At 36.9% G+C, this 25,694-nt stretch overlaps 2 protein-coding genes across 2 annotated transcripts; both read right to left on the bottom strand.

The window, feature by feature from the left end:
• Nucleotides 1-4,959: 4,959 nt before the first annotated feature.
• Nucleotides 4,960-7,602, bottom strand: ccr7 (chemokine (C-C motif) receptor 7). The gene is made up of 3 exons (XM_059570242.1): nt 7,477-7,602; nt 7,240-7,280; nt 4,960-6,441 (listed from the first exon to the last, which is right to left on the bottom strand). The coding sequence occupies exons 1-3, from the start codon at nt 7,490-7,492 to the stop codon at nt 5,374-5,376; spliced, it is 1,125 nt and encodes a 374-aa protein (XP_059426225.1). The 5' UTR covers nt 7,493-7,602; the 3' UTR covers nt 4,960-5,373.
• A 3,713-nt stretch (nt 7,603-11,315) lies between these two features.
• notum2 (notum pectinacetylesterase 2) lies at nt 11,316-18,716 on the bottom strand. Its single transcript, XM_059570241.1, has 12 exons — nt 18,464-18,716; nt 18,000-18,334; nt 17,665-17,717; nt 16,939-17,034; nt 16,782-16,842; nt 16,624-16,700; nt 16,449-16,548; nt 15,584-15,772; nt 14,932-15,032; nt 14,676-14,823; nt 14,452-14,499; nt 11,316-12,503 (listed from the first exon to the last, which is right to left on the bottom strand). Exons 2-12 carry the CDS (start codon nt 18,311-18,313, stop codon nt 12,203-12,205), a joined length of 1,488 nt encoding a protein of 495 aa, XP_059426224.1. The 5' UTR covers nt 18,314-18,334; nt 18,464-18,716; the 3' UTR covers nt 11,316-12,202.
• Nucleotides 18,717-25,694: the final 6,978 nt, after the last annotated feature.

Genomic DNA, 25,694 nt, shown 5'->3' with positions numbered 1-25,694 from the left:
ACTAAATGCCAGAGGATGCTTAGGTGGTCAAGAGGTTCTGCTAGATACACAGGAAGCTTAGGCTCTGTTTCAACTCCAACCAGGGAGCGACTCATTTGATGATCTTTTAGACTGAGGTGGCTTTCCTTGGTCTGAAAAGGCTGAGAAGATTCCAAGGCTGGTTGGCGGGTTTTCAGTAGAGGTAAACTAACCATTGGTGTGGGATCTTCATCGGGTTTCTTGTACTGGATTATGATGTGTGTTGTGCCATGCAGTGTTCGTCCATCCTTTGTGTACTCTTGGAAGTCAAGGTTATCAAATGCAAACTTTGTGAATTGGCCAACCTTCAGGTTTGTTGGTATGAAGGCACCATCCCTAGTTGTCTGCTCTTCAACTGCCATTGCCATTGTTGTAATATATCTCTGTGCTTCTTTGTAGCTGATGCTGTTTCCAAATCTATTTAAAAGTGACACAGTCGACTTGCTTCTGGTTTCCTTAAGGATGTGCAAAGCTGTCCCAACATGTTTCGGTGTTGGGATCTTGGCAACTGCTTGGCAGACATCCTGGGCAAGGTTGAGAACTTGTTCTTGCTGCTTAGGACTGATTTTCACTCGGCCGTCCTCACCTAACTCTGGAGATGCATTTGTTATCATCCATGCCAGGTGGTTATAAAGGTTAGAGCTCACTCTTCGGGATGCCTCCAGGTATGATATCTCTAGCTGCAGTGACGGGTCTTCAATCATACTTCCAGGCATCTGGTGACTTCCACTGGCTTAAGCTGTTCTGGCTTCTCTTGCTTCCTTCAGGGCCTGCTTACGTTGGTCCTGGAGCTCCTTCCATATTCTCTTTGCAGTGTTATAGGAAGAGACTATGGTGTCATCTGGTGTCAACTCATCATCACTTTCTTCTTCATATTCTGCCTCTTCAGTTTCCTCCTTAAGTTCCTTTAACTTTGAGAGCATGCAGCCAACATTCACTTCTGCTAAGCAAATCAGGTTAGAACATCCTTTCTGTGGCACAACCATTATTTTACATTTGCCACCTACTTTTTAGTGCCTTCTAAGGCGGGAATCAAGGATTGACATCTATATGAGGTAACATTGTGAACTCCATAGCTTTCCAAGTATTTACGGAATTCATCCCTCAAAGCTGTAACAAAGAATATGGCATTCTCTTTCAAAAGGGGCACATCTATCCAAGATATGAGTTGGTTGAGTGCAGCATCATATTGAGTGGTGGCAGTACTAGTCTCTTCCTGTGAACGAAGATGCTTTGTCAGGTAGTTGGTCATGCATTCCTTCTGGTATTGGAAGTCCACAGCAATCATATCAGTACACCTGTTTCCATCAGGACCACGAATCTTGTGTAGTATCTCTTCATTTTCAAGTTTGTTTGTTTTTTTCCCATGCTGCATTTTGTCTGTCATAAGTTGCGATCAAAATGAGGGATCTATTCCCCCTGGTCATGCGTACTCTTCCACAAATGAAGCACTTTTCCTTGTGTTTGATGGGCTGTGGCATTTTTTTTAATTAGGCCTGCTGTTGTCTGGTTCAGGATTAAGTTCTGCTTCAAATTAAGTGCCTTTTGGCTTTTCAACTTTTTTAATTTAGAATTTCTCAAAAATTTCCAAACCCATTATAGACTCCCGGAGAAAACATCTATTAATTAACCTGTTAATGTGAATCATTTTTTAAGTTTGAACATGGAATATAGACACAGATTTAACTGCAGTGATATAAAAAAATTTCACAGATGAAAACCAGACGATAACTAAATAAAAACCAGCTTTAAATGACGACAACTATGAGGAAAATTTATTGACACTTTCGTCAATGTCAATGACAAAAAATGTCGTTGAAGAACAAAATTAACACTGTTCTGAGCATTTAAAAAAAGGTAAGTCTCTACCCCATTCCTGTGAGGAGTTATGGCCGTTTAAAGGAACCACAGAAAGTAGCTAAAATGGCTAAAGCTAGCTAAGTAAACTAGTAGAGAATGAATGCTACAGGGATACATTTGGGATGAGGAATCATCAGAAATATACTTGTTTGAAAACTGGCGTGGTCCTTTCAGTTAATTATCATTACAATTATCCATATTACCATTCTTTTCCCAAAACGCTGGGGCAGACCTACCGGTATTCACTAAAGTCACTGTCACTTACCACAGACAATGATGAGCAGCTTCGAAGTCAGTTGGTAAACGTTGGTTACCATTGGTTGGTTGTTCCAAACAAACTCATTGAAATTACTAAGATCATGTGTCTGTGCATAAGTGTGCCATTATGTTAAATATCCAGCATGTGTTTCGGAATTTTGAGAGTAGCCTTCAATTCTATTGAGGTTCTGAGCCTGCTGATCAACTATTAGTGAAATCATCACAGATCCATTGATTTTGGTTGGATTTTTATGATTTTTTTCTGTGAAATGAGTATACTGTTTGGTGAAAAGAATGAAATATTGACTGATGTCATAACTTAGGGGAATAGTTGATTGCCAATGAAGTAAAATGAAAATATTGGAAAAAAGTGAGAAAACGCCCAAATTTTTGGCATTAAATTGATGCAAATTCATGTAGAAATGTGTTTTAAGAGTTATTTTTTCAGTGGATGTTGTCAGCCCATGTGTTCTGTGTATCTGGAATGCATTTATTGACAGCCTACCAAACCCACTGAGGATTTGAGGAAAAAAATCATTTTTCAAATTTTTCTGATAAAAAATGGCCACAATTTTTTTTCGTGATATTTCCAGGAGAGCAGACCCTCCAATTATTGGATCTTAGGGTCAAAGTTAACAGAAAAAACACAAAAAAAGTATGGCAGACCATGTCAGGTTCAACCCATTTTATTTAGCTTTTGAGACTTTGGCTCCCCGACTACAACAGCTTTTCGTGCAGACTGCGTGACTGTTATTACAGTTAACTATGCAAAGTGATATGGAACTGTAATGCGGTCAAGAGAGCTGCCTGGAACTACGTTCGCCATGCGTTTCCCAGAAAATAGTTGCACACCTCAGAACGTTCGTCAGCCAATCAGATTCAAGCATTCAACGGCCCCGTAGTATAATAATGAATATAGGGGGCAGTGGCGGCTCAGCAGGAGAGGTGAAAATGGGAGGAGGATGATTTAATGTTAAATAAAATTCACAGTTCATTTCAGTTCATGTCTCAGAATGTGAATTGTTTGTAATTTCACAGCTGTAATACCAAGTTGAAAAGCGCCACTTTTCTTTCGCGAATGTGCCGAAACTGCAGATGTAATTACAACTGCTAAGTGATAGAGAAGGGGCTCTGAGCTGAGCTCTCTTGCCTCCGTTGTTTAAAACAAAATTATCCAATCAGCATCGAGTGTTCACGTTCACAGAAAAGAAACCTAGCAATGGAGACTAGCCTCCCTTCTGGTATGAAAACCAATCATCAGAGAGACATAAATTATGTGATATAAGTATGAACGTCTCGCGCTGTGCTGATAAAGTACTTATGATGAGAAGCAATATTGAATATTTGATCGCTGACAGATTTACCAAGCTATCATTCAAACAGTATATACAAATTCAAAATAAAAGGAGAACCTAAAATGGATATATGCTACAGCAGTCGGCTTTATTAAATAGCACAACAGGCAGCTATCTTTTAACACAGACTTTTAAGAAGGGATGGATGTTTGCTTCAAGTGACAGACCAGGTAAGTGAAGTTATATTATCTTGCTGCATGTGTGTCGTGTGTACAGCGTTTTCCTCTCATATAAAGGAGACAGTGATATTAAAATACCACATTCTGTGCACACCTTACTAATAAAGCATACTATGTGCAGGAAAACAGATGAGCCCAAAATATCAACTTTAAATGCAACTGCCTGTTCAATTCATAAGCCGTGTTAATTGTTTTGTTTTTATGGATTTCTAAAGGGAGGAAACACTTAACGTGTAATTAAACGCTTTGCGTTTATATCCTGGGCTCATGTCTTTTAATTTAACTGTTTTAGTAGGACTATATCAAGCCAGAATTTTAAAATGCTACAAAACTGTTAACAAGCTCCTAGGGATTTGATTTTGGTTGTCATTTACTGAAATAAATATTAAAAAGTGTTTTCGTGTCTGTCGACCAAATGTGACCCACAATCTCTGATTCTCCTCTATGGCCTGAAAAATTTGTATTTACAATAACAACAATTATACTTCATCACTGAAATGTTTCCAACAAAGAAATGGATCGACTTCTGTCAGCTTGTTGATCATTTTTTGGATATTCTACCATATGATGGCTGAAGCAGCATCTAGCGTCCAGTCTGAGACACTGTTTTCACCATAATAAGATCAACATTGTAAATGAAATTCTACAAAACTTAAGTGGAAAAAAAAATCACAGATCATGTGAAGCGATAAAATGACTTCTCTTCCTTGCTAGCAATACAAGATTGTTTTAAGTGTAATAGAAATAAGGGAAATTACCAAAAACATCTTCACTTATGCCAAAAGAGAACAAAAGGTAAATAATGACAACAGTTAATGACAGAATGATGCAAACACAAATTTATGTTATGTTTTATTTTAAGGAAATACAAAGGTGATGTTGACAATGGTAACTTTTGGTTTAATGTCTGCTCGAAGACCGCAATGTGACCATCGCCTCAACTGGACAAAACGCATCCACAACAAGAGAAAGTGGTGAACGCTTGCAGCCTCCCGTGTGAAAAAGCCTTAACACAGACTCAACACAACCACATAGTACTGACTGTGACCACAGACGCTGAGTATAAATGACATCTTTAATAAGGTGGGTGAGAAACCAAAGAAGGGAATAGTTCACAGTTTCATGCTAGTGAACAATGTTCTATGTTTGTATTCTGTGTTTGTACTTTTAGAAGTTTATTTCTCCTGTTCGGTTTTATTTTAGCGTTACATATATTTAGCATGCAACTGAAGAGGGTGAACTATTTTGTTGTGCAAATGTTTCCAACACACAAAACGTCATAAAGTCACTTATTTTAGAACATTTTTATTTATCCAGTTTGATAACATCTCAGACAGAGTAAAGAAACTTAGTGGATAGTTAGCCTTAAAGATGTCTCATTTTTGAAAGCAGGTGTAATATACAGTATATTGATATTGAGAACAAGATATTGAACACAAAATGGCTACATCATATAACAAAGAGTGATAGACATTTCTCGAAGAGCAGTCAATAACAAGAAGTGAAAAGCTTGTTGATACAAAGCAGGAAGTTTTTGTACAATAAGTCACTAGTAACACTGCCAGTAAATGGCACCATATAGTCCTCCACAGGCACTTTGATTTGAATGGAGCTTATGAATCAATTTGCCACTATGTAACAGAAGTAAATAGGCAAAACTTTTGTTGTTGTTCTGGAATCTGGTCCTTAACAGACAGGAGCATTCATGGGGAAAACGTTGTTGTGGTTTCGGTGTCCAGGCCGACAGAGGATCTTCGTTTACCGCAGTGGGTGTACATGAGGTGGCTCTTGCTGATACATCCCAAGTCTTTCAGTAACTTCAGGAGATCATTGCGAAACTTTACCCCAATGAAGGCATACAGGAATGGGTTTATGCAGCAGCGCAAGAAGGCCAAGGCTCTGGTCACATCCAAAGCGTAAAGGCGACTCTTGTCCTTGTTGCAATCTGTTGTTTCCTGAGTGGTCACTCCCATGACTACATTGTAGGGTAGTTGACTGAACACGAAGACAGATACCACAGCAATGATGACCTTGAAGGCTTTATTCCTCTCAAAGTTCTTGGCTTGGATAAGGGTCTTGATGATACAGGTGTAACAGAACCCCATGACAACCGTTGGAATTATAAAACCCAGGATCATCTGACTTACCAGCATCCTAATGCGGTAGTCTTCATAGTTGGAACCATTTGCCATACAAGTGCCATTAATGTTTATTTCAGAGAACACCATGTCAGGTACCGAAAAGATCACTGCCATTACCCAAGTAACCAGAGAGGACACCTGTCCGTAAAAGACTGCGATGGAGCGACAGCGATGAGCAGAGACAGCCTTTGTTATGGAGAAATAGCGATCAGCGCTGATACAGGTGAGTAGGAACATACCGCTGAAGAAGCTGACCTTGTAGATGGTGAACATGGCCTTGCACGGATACAGCCCCAAGTGCCACTTACTCATGAAACTAGCTGCCCAGAAGGGGAGAGAAATTGCAAACAGCAGGTCAGCCATGGCTAGATTGAGCAGGTAGACGTCAGTCATCGTCTTCAGCCTCTTGAAGTAAAGGTAGGTTAGGATGACCAGAAAGTTTCCCACGAGGGCCAGGAGGCAGATAATGGTGTAGATGGTGGGCAGGAACCAGGCGCGGAAGGAACGGTTGGAGCCTCTATCGCACATTATTTCAAGATCACTGTAATCCACCGTCTCTGTGGAATACTCATTCTCTGTTGTGGAATTGTCTTGCATTTGGTATTCAGCAGTCACATTGGACCAGCTTTTCTGAAATAAAGGTAATGCAGATGCTTCTCAAAAACCATTCAAGGAAAACGGTATCATTATCCTATAAATTTACAATCCCTTGAGAGTCTAAATCTGTACTTTATTCCTGTTTTACGATTAACTGTGTAAGTGTTTGAAAGCCCATTCTGCTATACAAAGTTGGATTTAAAACTAGGTGTGTGGACAAACAAGCAGTCCTCTTGAAGTACAATGAATAGTTCTCACAAGAATGGAAATTCTGGCATCTTGCAATAAGGTTCTATTTGTTCTACATTAGTCTACATGAACTAATAATGAAAAGAATTCTTCAAAAGCATTTATTAATCTTTTTTAATAATATTTTCAACATTTACTAATACATAAAAGTTGTATCTGTTAATATTATTAACATGAATTATTAATAACATGAACTAACAATTAACAACTGACATTAACAAAGATTAATGAATACTTTAAAAAGTATTGTATTGTCATCACAATATCACATTAATTTAAGCATTAACCAACGTTAACTAATGGAACCTTATTGGAAATTGTTATTGATTTACTTGTTTCTGTAGCATACAAAAGATGTCACTGTGCGTAAAACATGCGCAGTGAAAGTGAATGGTGACAGATTTTTTTTATTCACCCTCAAATCTCTTTCCGTGTTACACAATAGCAGTCATACAGGTTTAGAACTATGAGTACAGCAAGTAAATAATGACATAATTTTCATTTTGGGGTGAACAATATTCTCTGAATTTAGAGGTAAATGAAAGTTGAGTGCAGTTTGTCTAGGTTTAATTAATGAATTACCTTTATTTGGCACGACCATATCAGCAGCAAAGGGCAAAAAACTGTCAATAAAAAATGCAATCTGTCAGAAAATACACAAATTTATAGATTTCATTAAGAAAAAGGTTAAGAGAAAAAATAGAACCACACTAATTGATCCTTTTTCTTCTTTGACCAAATCCTGTACATTTTTATAGATTTGTAAAGCTATTTGATAAATTTAACAGCATTATTCAACAGATTAATCTTTAGGCTTACCGGTAAAAGCATGCATGATTTAAGACTTTCTCTTTGAATGTTTCACCAACACTGCTAACAACACAGTGAATACGAGAGCTCTGCATCTGCTGCGTTTAAAAGGTGAAGCACCACTTTTAACTTCGAAGCCAAGACCAGAGGAAAGGGTTTTCACCACAGCCTGCGCTGTGTTTCAAGAAAAACAACTTCATTTCTTACCTTTGTACAACCATATAGTTGTCCTCAAACATAAATTCATTCTATTTTAAATACTCTCCTGCTCTTCATTAAATGAAACAAACCTGTAATAATTTTTTTTTATATTGTTGTCTGCATATAATTTATGCTTTTATTTCTTAAACATTGTGAGTTTAAACAATATAGTCATTTAATAGGCACAGATACACCACAATACTGTGGCACATGGTAAAACAGCCTTTATACAATGTGACCAGTAGGGTATAAATTTAGATGCTATAACTTTATTATGATGACTTTATTATAATATAATTATCCACTTCAAGAAATTTTATTAGTTTATTTGATGGTAAAAAGCTGTTTTGTATGTGTGTGTGTGTGTGTGTGTGTGTAAAGTATCATGCTCTGACTGCTTGCTCTGACTGCTCTGTATTTCTCAGATTTTTCTGTTTTGTTTTACAGGGTATTCAAGTTCTGTCAAAATCCTTAACACATGTGCAGACTACAGATAAGGCAGACTATAAAGGAACGACAACAACAACAAGAATTAATTTAACTTGCTTTCCCCCACTTCTGGTTCTTTAAATTTCTTTGTCCTCAATCACTGTCATGCCCCCCCACCCCCCAACCCTCTATCAAGATTCAATTCTGCACAGGTACAGTCACTGCTACATGTGTGCAGCTGTGGGTTTGTGTGTACATTGCTGCCAGGAAAAGAGGCCTAAGCAGGAAGACGTGTTTCGGCCACAACTCAGGTGATTTGCGTGTAAAAATTGGTGCAGTTAACTCACACAAATGGTGAATAAACCTCACTGGCACAATCACCTGTACACTTACCTGTTTATACTGAAACCACTGGTGTTTGTGGGGACTTTTTTTTGTTATTGATTGACAAGTGGCCTTAAGACTGAATTATATACAATGTATGCAGTGGATTAAAAAATAGGTCTGAAAAATTAAGACTAAACAAAAAGGTTACACTCAAGATAATCTGGGTAAAGGCAAGACCATTTGTATACTTTAAATGCCAGTCATGGGCTGTTTGTAGCTATCAAACTTGAGTTTCAAAAAAAAAAAAAAAAAAGAGAAAGAAAGACAAAAGGAGCACACATCCCCCCACCCCATAATCAGAAAGGAAAACAACACACCAATGAAAGTTCCCTTTTCTCAAACCACCTCTAGTAAAAAACAAACCAATGCACGCTGTGACACGGAAAGTTTGCCAAAGTGCATGCAAGCATGTGCACAGCCTATGATCACTGTTATATACAGTCTATCTGTATATCGGTATGTCACTATAATTCATAGAAGCTTAAAAGAAATAGTTGACAGTTGTTTTAATAAAAATGGCAAAATGTAACTTTTTTTGTTTTTGGTATGTCAAATGGTGTGAAACCTAAGAAACCAATTACCACTTGACTGATTTTGGGGTAACTTGTAAAACCAAAGAAATATAAAAATAGGTATTTACTAGCTATTACAATAAAGAAGGATTCTTATGTGCTTTTAAATGAATTGCAAATTACATATGAAGAGTTTATTGGCAAATACAGATAAATGTTCAAAAATCATGTTTTTGTTATGTTATCATGTTTTTATTGTATTTGGGTTAGCTGTATTTTTTAGTTATTTTTTACCTAATCAAAATAGCCTAACTGCTGTTTGATTGAGATTAATTGGAACGCACAATGAAAAACCATGATTTTTGACAATTGTTAAAAATGGAGCTATCTGTTCTTGCAAATAAATATCCATTATTCATATCCATTAAAGAATTCCAGAGTATAAACTATTATTGGGTGTGAGTTGAGGCAACGCTTGAATAGCTTTTCAGTAGTTAGGGCCAGCATCTCTGTTATTTTAGAAAAAGCACGTTAAAGTTAAATGCTTCAGTATTTGTAAATCAATATATTGACTGAATTGCAAGAATACACTGAATATTAAGCAGTTAAGCAATGCAATACACTTCTCTATGTTGTACCATGAATGTAAGCACATATTATCTTTTCTATTTTCATTTCAAAGCAAGTTCTTAGCTGTTCACTGGACATATTCTGTGAAATATTAATATATTCTAGAGTTTGGGTTTTTATAATTAACAGCTAGATAACCTTAAGTTACCTTAGACCGTTAGTCAAACTACTCACTGGTGTGTACAGGAAGCCGGGCTAAGCCTGTCTGCACTCTGACATATGCCCTGTTTCCCTTACTGGCGTGTTTGTCTCATAATGAATTGTTTATATACATGGATATAACTTTAAAATTTCCCTTTAGACATGATGTGTTCTAACTCTTCTGGGAAGTTTCTTAGTCATGCCTTTGCTTAATCACGTATGTGAAAACATACATGATTTTTTTTTTACTCATGAAACTCCCACACAAAGTCACTGCTTTAAACTTCTATGAAGTTGCATGGAAAACAAAGCCTTGCAGACCTACCAGAAATTTACATCAAGCCTAAAATAATCTTCTACTTAAAAAAAAAAAATTAAGAAACAAAATACAGTTTACCAAAGTGCATGCAAGCAAACAGTAGCCTATGATCACTTTTAGATATTGCTCTATATCTGTATGTAACTGAAATTCATAGAAGCTTGAGGGAAAAAGTTGATGGTGGTTTTAATAAAAACAGTAAGACATAACTTATCAAAATAACACAGTATTTTGATACGATGAGGAATGGTGAGGAACCTAAGAAACCCAGACCAATTTGCTGATTTTAGGGTAACTTGTAAAAGCAAAGAAATATCAAAGGATTTCAAAACCTTGCAGATCTTCCAGAAATTGACATCAAGCTTAAAATAATATCCTCCTTTAAAGATATGTAAGAAACAAAGTACAATTATAAAACATGTCTCTGCCTAGAAAAAAACCCTGTGGTTCAAATAAGAATGTAAAAGTCTTAAAATTTAAACCTGAATTTTTTTTCTACTATTCAGAAAGTCAGTTTAGTTGGTTTTATTTATTTTTTCAATGAGATGGTGGTAAGATAGCAAAAAACTATAGAGCTAACCTAGAGAGTAGAAATAAGATCACTGATAAGATTGTGGTTAAGCACAAAAATGTATGACGGAAATCATTCTAGGTTGGAACAAGAATCACATTTCAAACAGATAAGTTAAGTCGTCTAACCACAGTGTTTTTGTAGTTGCTATTGTGCCATTCGCCATTGGATTCCATTCTGTTTTTAAATGGTCTAAGACAAGTTTTTAAGCAGTTTCTCATTAGTCAGCTTCCATTAGTCAACTACTCATGAAACCAAATAATGATTTTTGTCATGTGGTTCCTCTGTGCTCTTCAGGCACATTAACACACCATTCTAGCAAATCACAAACACACTTTGGGTTTCCAGGTTTTATGGGGACATTCCATAGATGTAACAGGTTTTGTATTTTCTACCCCCTTACTCTATCCCTGCCCCTAAACCTACCCCTCACACAAAACTTACAAACTTACAAAAAAAAAAAACCACTTAATTCTGTATGATTTATAAGCTGTTTTCCTCATAGGGGACCAAAAAAAGTACCAAGGTCAAAAATGACTGGTATCCTATCCTTGTGGGGACGTTTGGTCTCCATAACTTGGGGAATACCAGGTACCAACAACACACACACATTGAGATACCAGGTGTCTAAAACATCTTGTACATATAAAAGCTTTCATTCATCTTTTATTAGTGTTCAAGATAAGTCAAACCAACTATAAATGTCAAACGATATTACAGATCATGAAAATAGGCATGGAGTATAATCATATGATTGTAAGGTAATTACATTAAAATAGATGTTTTTGTTTTATGATGTATTTTTAAGGACATTCAGATGGTTATCAATATGTAACTAGACGTCTTATTCATATATAAGGCACAATTAAACAGATACCACATTTATCCATTCCCTATTATCATTCTGTGTCATTTTTATGATTCTTGACTGCAAAATGGACTACAATGTCTTAAAACAGCATGCACTTGCTAAAAAATAATACAGATATATAACATAGCGTAAGTATTGTTACAGGATGTTTGGATGAATGTGGTTATTGCAGTGTTCGGGTTTCTTGTCACCCTTTTTTAAGAAAAAAAACTGTTGTTATTAATCTGCGCACTGCTTTTCTCCAGAATGTGATGGAAAGCCAAACATCCTTCTAAATGTCCTTGCTGTTTATCAACTAGTACATTCTTCAGTTTTAGTTAACAGTAAATTCAGCTTTTCTTGATTTTGTTGGTACACTGATGTTGTCAGACAGTTTTAGCTAAAGCATTGAATTCAGACACCAGTTCTCTTATGGAAGTGATTAGTTAGATTAGCAGTTGTGATAACCATTGATTAACTGTGTCTAGCTAGAGTCGCTTGCTTGGAGAACCCAAAATCATTCTAGAACACAGTTGTAAAGGCAGACTGTCGGTACTGAAATCTAGTGACATGTTCACTAGACAAACCCAGGTCCTTCTCTGGAAGTGGCATGAGAGGAAGCCACTGAACAATCTCTAAAAAGTGTGGATGAGGTGAATTGTGTTGATGAGAACACCACCGCCGCTAATGCTAATTTAGCCACCACTGCTGACCATGCTGGCCGAAATATCTCCGCTTACATCCAAGCCGAGCTTTTGCAGGTCCAAACCCATACTGGCCAGCACCTGGAGTAGGGTCATCTCCTGTTGTGTGGCCTGGTCAATCAGGGCTGGACAGGTTGGGTTGCACTGTGGCCACTGGCAGTTATCGATGAGATGAAAGGGACAGCCCTTTAGAGGTGTTTTGCTGTTTTTATTAGCCTCCTGAAGACTTCTGTCCCAGCACTGCAGAGCACGAGAGAGTGACGTCCCCTTGATCTGGAAATCCATCCAATTACTGAAGGAGAGAAAAATTAGACAGCACTAAATCAAAATAGACCTTTGCTTTCTGAATCAGTGTTCATTAATTGTCCTGTTTAATTCGGAAGTGGGTTCTGACAGGAAGTCTCAGTCACAAGTGAAGTGCATAGGTGCAGCAAGAATGCAAAAAATGTGGTGTACCTGTTAAAGAAATAAATAATGCAGCCTTGGTAAACATAAGAGAGAAAAAAATTCAGCATTCCCATATGATTAAATAATGTTCTCCTTTAAAGAAATGTAAGAAATTATGTATAACTACAGAACATAACTCTAAAAACAACTGCAATTGTAACAAGACTGTAGAAGATTTGAAATTCCCCTCCATAAGGTTCTGTTCCATAAGTAAATATAGCTTTTTTATGTGAGATTGTGATGTGGTTGAAATCAACAATACAGCTAACAAAGAGAGTAGAAATAAGATATCTGATAAGATTGTGGTTAAGCAAAATTTTCTGACATAAATCATTCTGGGTTTGAACAAAAATCACAGTATTACTGTTTTGCTCTGTCTTTGATATAAATAATGTAGCTGTGGTGAACATAAGAGACTTCTTAAAAAATTCAAATAAATCCTAATTATTCCAAACTTTTAACTGGTAATATATATATATATATATATATATATATATATATATATATATATATATATACAGTACAGACCAAAAGTTTGGAAACATTACTATTTTTAATGTTTTTGAATGTTTTTGGAAAAAGTTTCTTCTGCTCATCAAGCCTGCATTTATTTGATCAAAAATACAGAAAAAAATTTAATATTGTGATATATTATTACAATTTAAAATAATTGATTTTAAATTGATTATATTTTAAATTATCATTTATTTCTGTGATGCAAAGCTGAATTTTTAGGATCATTATCACATGATCCTTTAGAAATCATTCTAATATGATGATTCATTATCAAAGTTGGAAACAGCTCTGCTGCTTAATATTTTTTTCAGAACATGTGATACTTTTTTAGGATACTTTGATGAATAAAAAGTAAAAAAAAAAAAAAAAAAAAAAGCTATATTTTTAAAATATAAATATTTTGTAATAACAATATAAACTACTGGTCAGTAATTTGGGGTCAGTAATTTTTTCTTTCTTTCTTTTTAAAAAAAAATAAAATCAATACTTTTATTCAGCAAGGATGTGTTAAATTGATAAAAAGTGACAGTAAAGAAAATATATTATTAGAATATATATTATTAGAAAAAAAATTTATTTTGAATAAATGCAGTTCTTTTTAACCTTTTATTCATCAAATATATTAGACAGCAGAACTGTTTCCAACACTCATAATAAATCAGAATATTAGAATGAATTCTAAATGATCATGTGATAGACTGGATGTTACATGTGACACTGAAGGCTGGAGTAATGATGCTGAAAATTCAGCTTTGCATCACAGGAATAATTTTTTTTTTTTAAAGTATATTCAAATAGAAAACTATTATTTTAAGTTGTAATAATATTTCACAATATTATTGTTTTTTCTGTATTTTTGATCAAATAAATGCTGGCTTGATGAGCAGAAGAAACTTCTTTCAAAAACATTAAAAATATTAATGTTGGTCTGTACTGTATATATATATATATATATATATATATATATATATATATATATATATATATATATATAAATAACTTACAGATTTTCATGAAACTTCTGGAATAACAAAACAAATTGCTCTGCTGTAAGTTTGACTTCATCCTGTGTTTCGCCATGGTTGTGTTTCACCTCACAAATCATCTGCCGCACTGCTCTCTCAGCTGAGCTCATACAGTGGGCCATTAATTAAGCGTGAAACCATGAGCTGGCATTTTGGTGACACTTAGAATGCATCATGATGGACGAGTGCTCAAATGCATGCGTATGAGCTCACCCATGAGGAGTGTGTCTCGGGGTGCTTGCGTGTCCTTACCTTTTGGTAATCAAAGTGTGGGAAAGACATGAGGGGGCGAATACAGCCCTAAAACAACATACAGCAGAACATATATATTATATATTATATAAATGTATATAAAAAAATATACTTTGCATGACATGATCTTGACGTGATTGTTCAACTATTAGTAACTATTTAGCTGTTTTGCAGACATATTTAGGTAGTTTAAGTGATATATAATATGTCAGTAATGCACTCACGTAACATCTTTGAGAGAGTTTTTAAACTCTTTTCCCAGGTTCTGCATGTAGGTCCACTGCTGCTCTGAGAGCGATTGCCCGCCCATATAAATGTTCTCCACTCGTAACTGTTCCTCATCAAACAACCACTGCACTACAAACAATGGAGCTAAAAAAGGACATATCCTCTTTTATTTTTAAGGAAGTAAGTCTTATTAACATTAACCAATTCTGTAAAGATGTTTTCATTCATATCAAACAGATGGCACACCCTCACCAGTTATGTATGTGTACAGTTTGTGTCCAAAAAAGCATTGCCATTCCTCTCCTCTTTTATACTGCTGCTTGCACCTTTCTGGAACAACACCACCCCACAACCTAAAATAGACATAATATCACCAAAAAACTGATATCAATGAAGCAGCACATTTTGAGAATGAATTTATGTCTACAGGAAAAATTTGTAGGATGACTGATATATTCAAATACCAAATCATAAGCAATAGTAACATTGCAGCTTGCTTTTGAAACAAAACACACATAATGTTTTTAAACCTTTTTTTTTGTATCCCTTGTGATTTTTATTGTATTGAATGTGCACTTGTAGTGTAGATCATATCTCAAAAGTAAATTTTAAAAAATCTGTCCCTACAGATGAAATATAGGGCCAATTAATAAACCTAAAGATATACACATACACACCATTGTTTGTTTACAGACTTTAAGTGAACTTCTAAAAAAGTGCACTTTATAATAATTCAGTGTTACTTTAAAGCACATTTTACTTTTATCATGTTTAAAAAGCGTATATAGCATAAATGCTTGTCATTGCATTCAGCAGTACACTTTAACCATATTACAACTACAGTTGAAATAATTATGAAATTAAATATAAAGTACTGAAGTCCTATTTAATTGGGTCACTTTACCGAATTCCTTTTTTTATGGCATCCACAGGGGTGCAGGAGGCACTCTCTGGACAATCAGGAGCTTTTTGCTGTTTACTCTCCAGAAACCAGCCTGAGTCGACAAGGCCGCGCACCTGAGCATCAGCCCCCAACTGCTCCAGAAGACTGGACACCTTATCAATGTTCAGCAGCACACCTGTTCCCCCAGCACTAACACAAAGAAAAAATAAGTGCTGCCAATTCAGTCCCAAAAGATTACCTTGTCAAATCAGTGAACTACAAATTGTTCTGAATATCAAATTGCTTCAAGAAATGCTTTGGGATAACCAACAAAACATGTTGCTAACACGGGAGGAATCATCAGAACTTGTTTTGCCTCCTTGACAGGCCATATATAGTTATTATGTCATTGTCTATAGCATTACAGGCTGCAGTAAACATTTTTATGATAGACAACAGGATGTGCTGAAAATAGTGCTTCGGTCAGTGTTGTGGTAAAACTAAAGGGGTGGTCCATGGACGGGAATAGGATTTCATGGTACTCCAGATGGCTCTGTTTCAATTGTTCATAGCATCTTGTTTTTAGATCTGCAGCAACAGGTGTAATGGATCTCTAATGGTGTCTTTGTTTATGAGTGAATTCAAATCTAATTATGGGATTTACAATAGCTATGCTTCTTGGATTGTGAAAACAAATAGCAGAAAAAAATTGTTTCAGGCCAGTAATTGAGGAAAAGTAATTGTATTTTAAGGATTAATACTGTTAAGTAATCTCTCAAATACAGCCCATCATTTAAGAAACATGTACAAAAACAATAGATACAAACCAATGTCAAGTACTTTTGTCCAAACTAAAACAGTTTGGTAACACAGCCAGAGACCTCACCTTGTTCCTCCCAACATCACAACTTTGGCTTGTTTCAATCCTTTTGGGGAAAGATCTTTGATCACTTCCCGAATGATTTGAGATCCCATGAAAGCATATTCTGTGGTGGAATAAATCATTAATTTTGCAAACAAAAAAAATGTAATAGTCTCACAAAAAAATTATCGAAAAATACCTGTTTCTTTTGCCTGTTTGGACTTTAATGCTGCTTTGTTACCACTCCACACATCACTTGAACAATAGGGAACAAACCTGTTCACATCAGATAAGATACCTAAGTAAGTTAGATGTCTATTAAAAAGCTTATATAAATAAGCTAATTAAAATACTTACACAATATTGGCATTATACCAGTGTGGATTTTCATCTACTTGTGTTGACAGTAAACCACTTCCTGCAAATAATAAGGTTGTTTTCACAGAAGTATGGCTTGCAAGGCTAGCTAGAAGGAAGCAAGTTGTTGTTGTGAGTCTGGTTAATATCAGCCTACCTTTGCGTGTCTGTGGCCAGTCAGCTGAGCTCATAAGTCGGGGGATTGTTTTGTATCTGGAATCGCAGGTCTCTTTGTTGTAGCAGCACCAGCCACCTAAAAGAGAATAATTGGCAGTAATCTAACATTATCCTTCTTTTGTGCAGATTTCGAAAATGTACATAGCTTGGACTGTATTGGCACAAATGTACAGTGTTTACCTTGCTCAAACAAAAACCTGCAACACAGCTTTTGTTACTATTTTATTTTATTATTTTAAAGTTAGTTTGAATTAGTCTAGTCACAAAACAGCACAGTGTACAATGAATCTGTGTTAGCTTGTTATTTTGACTGGAGTTACAGCTAAGTATTATTACAATTACATGTAAGTTTGCTAGATTTTTCCCTCTCCATTTAAAGTTGCTTCCTCTTGGCAAGACTTTCCAAGTAAAGACAGAGACATTGCAAGATGTGTGTGATTACACCTTGTTCTCCCTCTTGCATTGTTTAATATTGCCATGTCTAAATCAACATCGCATGTCTAATTCAACATCGCATGTTACTTTTCTTGACCAGTGACACTATAGATCTTCTCAACTTACTGGTGAACCAATGTGATGTGACGAGCTCCAAAAAAGCAAGAAAAACTATGTCTAAGAAGATGACCAGCCGTCAAATTAACGCTGAGCACTGCATTTAAGCCTGCTGACCTCTCTCGACAAAATTAACTTCGTTTTAAATACTCACCTTCCAAAAATATCAGCCATCTCTTACTTCCTTTGAACTCCTTTAGGTAAAACCTGGGGGCCACAAATAAATATAGATGGTCTAGGGAACACAGCCATATGAGGACATTTACAAAACTGTCAAAGGGCTGATATTTAACTTAACATTGCAACTCTTCAACAATTTTGTACATTCATGATTTGGCAGATGTTCTTTTTTCCCAAAGCCACATTGAATTTTTAAATATTACCAGTTACTGTGTCCTCTGGGAATCAAATCCATGACCTTGTTGCTCTACAAATTGCCAAGTTTACGCACCTCTGGCTAGCAGTGAGGATGTTAGTGCTGTGTCTTACCCAGCAGCAGTACCATCATTGCATGTCACTAATGTGTTCTTAAGAAAGTGCAGCTTCATTTCATCAACAGGCTTGTTGACAGATGCGCTTTGTTGGGTGGTGCCACGACCTCCAGAATTGGTTTCTTTACTGGAATCACCAGCACCTGCTGGCGCAAGGTTTGGGTCATCTTCAGGGCCATGCTGGGTTGTCTCTTTAGCCTGGCTGTTAGGTTTCTTCGCAGGTTTTCCACTTGACTTGGCATTTCGATTGTTGTTCTGACAAGAAATGACTCCCAGCAGAAGCAGGAACATGACATGACACAGAATATTCATATCAAATCCAACAGGACCTCCCTAGAAAGGCCAAATGGAACAGTCTGCGATGAAACTCCAAAAACGACACTGCTTTAAATTCATTTAATGATTTAATCTGTCACCACCAATGAAATCAGAAGTGATAAACTTTAAGTGATCAACACTCACCCCTTAAAGCAACTGGTCCTGGTCCCCTGGGTGTTTTAGAGAGCAAAAATCCTCAGGCAATGCGGGAAATGTGGTTTTCGAATTGCGTCGGCACCGGTGTCCTGAACAGATCTTGGTCTTTGGTTGTGGTCTGTGCTAGATTTTATAGTGCCACCATATGGATTGCATTTTTCAACATCCCCTTTGAGCTGGTGCCAGCTCTGGGCTGCAACCAATGACACACCAAACCTGGACGTCTAATGGCGAGGAGAAAAGATAACATGCGCTCTCACAACCATATTTCAAAGACATCCCCTCCCCACCTAACTTAGTCTCACAACAAGCCCTCCCGCCCTCCCCTAGACCGGGCTCACTTTGATTTAAACACCTACATGGTTGAAATACCTGCATAACCCTGCAGCTACATGGCATGTGGCTCTAGGTCATTGGAGCAGACCTCTCCCTGTTCACTCTAATAGGGAGAAACTCTTCACTCATTTGAATAATAATCCTATGAAACCTCTATGAGATAATCCTATGAAATTAATCCTTCAAAAAAGAGTAGAGTCTTCTCAAATTGAAGAAATGAAAGTGAGTGAATTGTGCACAGATTTATGAAGTATCTGCTGATTGATTGCACAGGGTTGCCTTACATAAAGCAACAGCTGATAGACTGATGCTGTCATTATCCACTCTGCTTATCAATCACGGTGAAATGTATACGTAAATGAATGATGTTATGGAAAGTATGCTACATCTTTGGCATAAGAGACATGTCTTTACATCTAACCTTTGGTATAGGAGACCTGTCTTTGAGTCTGACCAACTAGAGCACTTCCATCTAAGTATAAGCTCTGTCCAGGGCCTCTTTTTTAGACACGAGAATTTTCTACAAATATTACTGTAATCATGTGGTAATATAAGATACATTTATCCAGAAATTGCTGCATATAACCGACACTCAACAAGATTAAAGATTAAATCTATATGAATTCAGTAATTATTTTATAAAATTAAAATAAGCACGCTACGATTGCAGCAAAATGATATTATTTTCAAAGCAGTGAAAACCAGATAAACAGTAAGGAACCAAATGCCAACATTTTGCATCTAATATTACTACAAAATAATTAGACCTATTAATTCAGAAATAATTAACAAATTGCAAATCCGTATCAAGAACAGGAAGGGAGATACAATGCTGATCTATGATGGCTTTAGGCTGATGTAGTGATTAGCGAAAGAGATCACAAGTCTGACCCTCTTAAAGTCAGACCACTGAAATGTACACCATCCTTCAATGTCAATCAGGCATCAATGAGCCTCAAGTAAAAGGTTAGTGGTGAGACGCACTGAGATACTCCACTTATCATCCAAGATTGTCCAGATTGTTTTTTTAAATTCCTTTAAAAAATAAATAAAAATAAATAATATATATAATAGTAATGTTACACAGGAGCGAGGAGCGAGGAGCAAGGAGATGCTGGAGATTTTCAAAATGGAATTTTAATTCAAAAACGTGGAATTACACGGAGTACAAGGGGAGATAACATATACAACAGCTGACAAAGGAACTATAAACTGGAACACTATTCATACAAAGGACCAGACAATGGGAAGACAAGACACACCTGGGATCAAATTAATACAAACAAGGAACACCTGGAAAGAAATCAACACCATGGGGACAGGAACACACACAAAACATGGAACAGAGTCTGACATAACATCCTGTCCTCATGCACACGCCTCACGCACGTCCTTACAACATCCAGCAGGGAGGGGGGGTGGGCGCTGTCCCGTGTGTGTCCTGAAGGGCCTCCTGAGCGGAACCCGTTCTGATCAGGGTACTCGGAAGGCCATGGCGGAGCTCCCTCCGAGGCCGCGGCCCCAGCCCCCACCTCAGCCTCTACGGTTGGAGCACTACTACCCATCCCCCAAAAAAATACTTTGGGAAATTTACAGGGCTATACTTGGGGCCTCCCTGGGCTTAATGGGGGATCTGGAGCCCTCCCTAGGCTAAACGGGGGATCAGGAGCCCTTCCTAGGTGGAACTGGGGATCAGGAGCCCTCCCTGGGCTTAACACGAAAAACAGGAGCTCTTCCTCGGCTTAACTCGGGATGAGGAGTCCTCCCTGGGCTTTACTTGGGATCAGGAGCCCTTCCTGGGCTGAACTGGGGATCAGGGTAGCGTTTATGTGGTGCTGGCACTGGAGGGCACTCTGGAGGAGCAGGCACAGCAAAGTGCTTTCAAGTAGCTGGTACTGGAGTAAATTTTGGGACTGAAGCCGACACTGGAGTGAGCTCTGGGGCTGGCAGGCTTGCCAAATTAACGCCCTTTGGACTTGCCACATTAATGTTCATTGGGCTTGGCATAAGAATTGGCGGCAGGCTTAGGTGAGCTGCGGACAGTGGTGGGCTGCTTCTGGCTCGGGACCGGACACTCCCCAGACACCGGAAGACACTTTCCCTCCAACTTAGCCCAGTGGTGTGTGGTAGGTCCACGGGGTGATAGTAGTTGGCCCCGAGCCAGAACAGCTGATTAGGGATGGTATCATCCAACGCCGTCGCCATGGCAAGCTTGCAGAACTCCCCGTGGTACTCCTAGAAGGGGAGACCTTGGCGGGATATGGGGAGGAAATGAGCAGCAAATTCTATCAATGTGGGAAAAAAACAGGAAACAAAAAACGAGAAAAAGTTTTCTCAGGTCGGCTGTTCTATCATGTTACACAGGAGCGAGGAGCAAGGAGCAAGGAGATGCGATGAGATGAGATGAGATTTCTTCAAGATGAAATTTTAATTCAATAGCCGATAAAGGAACTCTAAACTGGAACACTATTTATACAAAGGGCAGGACAATGGGAAGATGATACACACCTGGGATCAAATTAATACAAACAGGGAACACCTGTAAAAAATTCAACACCATGGGGACAGTAATTTAATATAATATAATATAATATAAAATTATATAACAATGGTTGCTTAACCTTGACTTCTCATAGGCACAAGTTTCAGACTCAAGATGTTTTTACTGTTCATTGTGTTGTGAGAGCCTAAGTCTTTAAAGTGTTGCCAGATGAGTGAAAATATTTAGACAAAAAATGTCTAAATAGATAATCAAATGACATTTCTGAATTTGATCTACTGAGCTTAAAACATTCTTCATTCTTTCTGTATTTAGAAGCACGCATGCTGCCCGTATTCCCAGAATTCATTGCAACAATCTGTGAAGCAGACCTCAAAATACAGAAAAACAGAGAAAAAAAGGTGTAAATCCTTCAGCTTATTTTCCAATAACAGCCAGAATGTTTTGAAAAAAGTTTTTAGATGGCATTGCTTGTCTTTTTTGTCTTTGATATCTGCTTCAATAGATTCTTTCAATAGAAGCTGGCAAGATGCTGCAGATGTCTGTGGGTCTGAACCTGAAGCAATTCCGCTGCTCTGACCAGAAGTGACAAAAAGAAGAGCAGATATTCATCTATATTTAAATTTTTTTAAAAAGGTAACCAATCCCTTATCACTTGATAATCGTGTGGTCAGCGGAGAACTATAGGACTCAGTTTTGTTTGGAATGTGTTTTTCAAATGTTACAGCCAAGGTCAGATCCTGACATTGAGTACTCGAGTGGTCTGAGCAATTTGTCCAAGTCTTTGTGTGTCATCACTGCATTTGAAGGCTGGCGAATGCATTTCTCAGCTGACAGGCATCAAAGCATGCCACACTGCCGAACTGTATAAATGTGATTTTCAGAGCAGTAATGCGTAAAGGTCATGATCTTAATGGATCATATCATCTAGACATCTAAGCCGAATGCTTGTGACTTAAACATCCAAAATTTACACACTCAATGCATGCATCAAGTTCATCGGAGCTGTTACTTGAATTAAACCATGGGAGGAATAAGATCATTAGAAAAGTTTTGATTGTCAGCAGTGCTGAAGTGCACTTTATGAGTGAGAAATATATATGCAAAGGTGCAGGTGATTTGCATGCTTACAGTGTAAGCCCTAAGACGAGTGATGATTTTTGCTGAGAACAGTTTTTGCGGTTATGGCTGTTTGTCATCAGCACTTGACATCTCAGGCTTTGCTGGATTGGTGCAAAGTGTGAGAGGCCCACTAAAGGGACAAGTGCTGAAGCAAACATTATGGCACGCTCAATGATGTAATAGCCATAGACAACAAGTGGCACGATTTGAATTTTGAGGTTCCACGGCAAAAGTGTGACTCAAAAGTTACTTTCATCATGCAAGAACTTTAACTTCACACCAAAATGAGGTGTCTTAGAGTCAATGGCTGTGTCTACGAATTCCTGTACCTTTATGATACACTGAATATGATGAAAAAATGAATTCTTGACTTCTGAAGAACATTGCAGGTTTGTAGTAATACATTCCTGAACATTCTACACTTGGCATGTTGCATTGTTCTTTGACTTCTACTTACAACTGTGACAACAATTTTTGGCTACACTTTATTTTAAGGTGTTATCGTTACAGTGTAATTAAACATGTAAATACAGAGTAATAATAATTAACAGTACTTCCTAAAAGGTTAGGGTTAGGATTAGTGATTGGCTTAGGGTTTTGCATAATTTATTGTCATTATAATAGTAAGTGCATGTAACGTGTAACAAGGACAACTTAAAATAAAGTGTTATGCAAATTTCATGTGTTGCTGGCCAGTTAAGCAATGAGGACAGTGTTAACTAAGGTGGTTAGGTCAATAAATGTTAATAAAGTCACTGTTTGCAAATACCTTAGAAACCCCTTTCCTGTTTACCACAGCATTACATTTTGTTTAGGTTAAATCTATTTATGTGTCTCTGAAAAATAGTGATCTATTTTGAGCAAACTGAGTGAAAACATTCCATTTGAATTCATAGTGTGTCCAAACTCATTTGCTTAATCATTAAACTTTATCTAAATGTGTTTAAAAAGTAAATGCACATTGTTCTTACCAGGCGCATCTTCTGCTGTCTTACCCTATACACTCAATGTCTGAAATGTGCCAAAAAAAGATACAGTCCAAACAGTGGAGAAAAAAAGATGATGATGATTTTGGGCTTTAAGGGTTAGTTCACCCAAAACTTAAAATTCTGCCATTAATTACTCACCCTCATGTCGTTCCAAACACGTAGGACCTTCAGTCATCTTCAGAACACAACAATGTCTTCTGCCATTTTGGAGAGTACCCCAGAACGTGATGAGTTTGGTTTACATTCAGTAGAAAGTGCATGCATGCTAAATGTAAACAACACTGATAATGTTTACTACGTTCTAGGGTACTCTCCATTTTTAATTTTTTTTATTTGCTAAATAAAATATGTTTTTTCGCGCACACAAAAAGTATTCTCGTAGCTTCGTAAAATTACGGTTGAACCACTGATGTCACATAGACTATTTTACTGAAGTCCTTGCAACGTTTCTGGACCTGGAAACATTGCTGTTGCATTGTTATCAGAGAGCTCTCAGATTTGATAAAAAATATCTAAATTTGTGTTCTGAAGATGAATGATGGTCTTACGGGTTTGGAACAACATGAGGGTGAGTAATTTATGACAGAATTTTCAGTTTTGCTCTTTTTTCAGTAAGCTCTTATCCAAACATTTACAGTATACTTTTTACAGAGGCAGTTGCTTTGTGTATTCAAGGTTGAAGTGTATTGTTCAAGTGCACAGTGTGTCCTCTGTACATTTTCATAATTAAACGTATCTAAATTCTGAGCACTATTGGGATCCATCTGTAAGAGTTTGTTAGTGACCACAAGTTGGGTTGTGAGGGGCCTCGTCAAATGCTTGGGACAAATAGCTTGAAGAGCCAGCACAAACTCATGACAGTCTGAGCAGCAGCATGGCCTTGAAGTCACGCTGGTGAAGCCACACTCCTGTCAAAGCCATTGATTAATGTTCCCTGGTGTCATGCCACCCTCTGGGACCTCACATAAGCTGCCCCATCTGATCTGAAACACAGCCGTCAGAGGTGCCAACACAAATGAAGGCTCCCCAAACAATGTCATGACTTACAGAGACAAACATTTATACAGTCGTACATATGTTCACTGGTTTTAAACGCCAGTGTTACACTCATACTAATGGTTGGTGGCAAAGCTTTATGTCACAGTTTGGTTATCTGTTTAGACATGGATATTTCTATGTAAAAGACAAAAAATAAGAATTATTTTATTTTATAATTAATATTTGTGATTACAACAATAACATTAATCTTATTTTGTGGCCAGTTGCATAAAATGTTAAAGTTAGTCATCTCATATTTTTCTTTAAGCAAAGTGATAATTTTCTTTTTGTTTGTTTGTTTTTTGAAGAGGGTAACATAAGCTCGTAGATTGGTCTAATTTGAATCTGAAAAATAAGATATAGTCTTAATATAGACTATAGAGGCTAAGTTCATGTAACTGGTTCCTGTGGTAGTATTGTTGTTGTTGTTTTAGTACTTTTGGCTTATAAAGAATAGAATGGAATAAAATTAGAATGTTTGAGCATTCCACATATAAAGAATGGAACCGTTTTAAAACATTTATTGTATGGGCAAAAACATTCTTCAAAATATCTGCTTTTGTGTTCTGTAAAAGAAAGAAAATAATACAGGTTTGGAATTTATAGGTGAGTAAATAATGGCAGAAATTGTGAATTCTGTGTGTTGAATCAGAAACAGTTTAAAGTGGTAGTGATAGACCATGGTTTACTGTACAAAAATGCGCAGAAAAACTTTCATATTAAAAAAAAAAAAAAAAAAAAACCTGACGGAGAGATGTGAGCAAGATATGGTGTTTAACATTATAGTCAGTGGTTCATATAGATGCCTCTGGTCTTGCCAGGAAAGAAATGAGCTGCATCTGAAAGTTTTTATGATTTGTGTGGATTTATATTACCATTGTACAGCAACAATGTTTCACAGATACAGAAGCCATAATGTTTTGAATTTTTTTAAATCTATTCTTGATGTTGATTTCCTCAATATAAAAGTGGATTCCTCTGAGAGGTGATTTTAGGCCAAGCTCTTTTCCAGACACATACAGTTAGACGGGATCCAAAACACATATTATGCATAAACATCAGTCTGACTTTATGAATGAGAGCCAATGATCTAATGCATTTTTGCTCAAAATCTATTCTTGAAAGTTTAAATACCCGTGCTTATTTCACACCGTTAGCTGCTGAAATTTGATTGGCTTTATTTTGTGGTTTATCCGAGTGATATTTAAAGAACATGTCCTTTAACATTTGCCCC

This window comes from Carassius carassius, chromosome 17 (genome assembly GCF_963082965.1).
Source record: "Carassius carassius chromosome 17, fCarCar2.1, whole genome shotgun sequence".
NCBI classification, from domain to species: Eukaryota; Metazoa; Chordata; class Actinopteri; order Cypriniformes; family Cyprinidae; genus Carassius; species Carassius carassius.
This window is presented reverse-complemented; position numbering and strand designations above follow the sequence as displayed.

Excerpts from the sequence above, each read along its gene's own strand:
- ccr7 (XM_059570242.1), bottom strand. Across the intron at positions 6,442-7,239 it reads TATGGTCGTGCCAAATAAAG|AAAAGCTGGTCCAATGTGAC; the intron begins GTAATTCATTAA and ends CCTTTATTTCAG.
- notum2 (XM_059570241.1), bottom strand. The coding sequence starts at position 18,313 with ATGAATATTCTGTGTCATGTCATGTTCCTGCTTCTGCTGGGAGTCATT. Across the intron at positions 17,035-17,664 it reads ATGGCTGATATTTTTGGAAG|GTGGCTGGTGCTGCTACAAC; the intron begins GTGAGTATTTAA and ends ATTCTCTTTTAG. Across the intron at positions 16,843-16,938 it reads CTGGCCACAGACACGCAAAG|GAAGTGGTTTACTGTCAACA; the intron begins GTAGGCTGATAT and ends TATTATTTGCAG.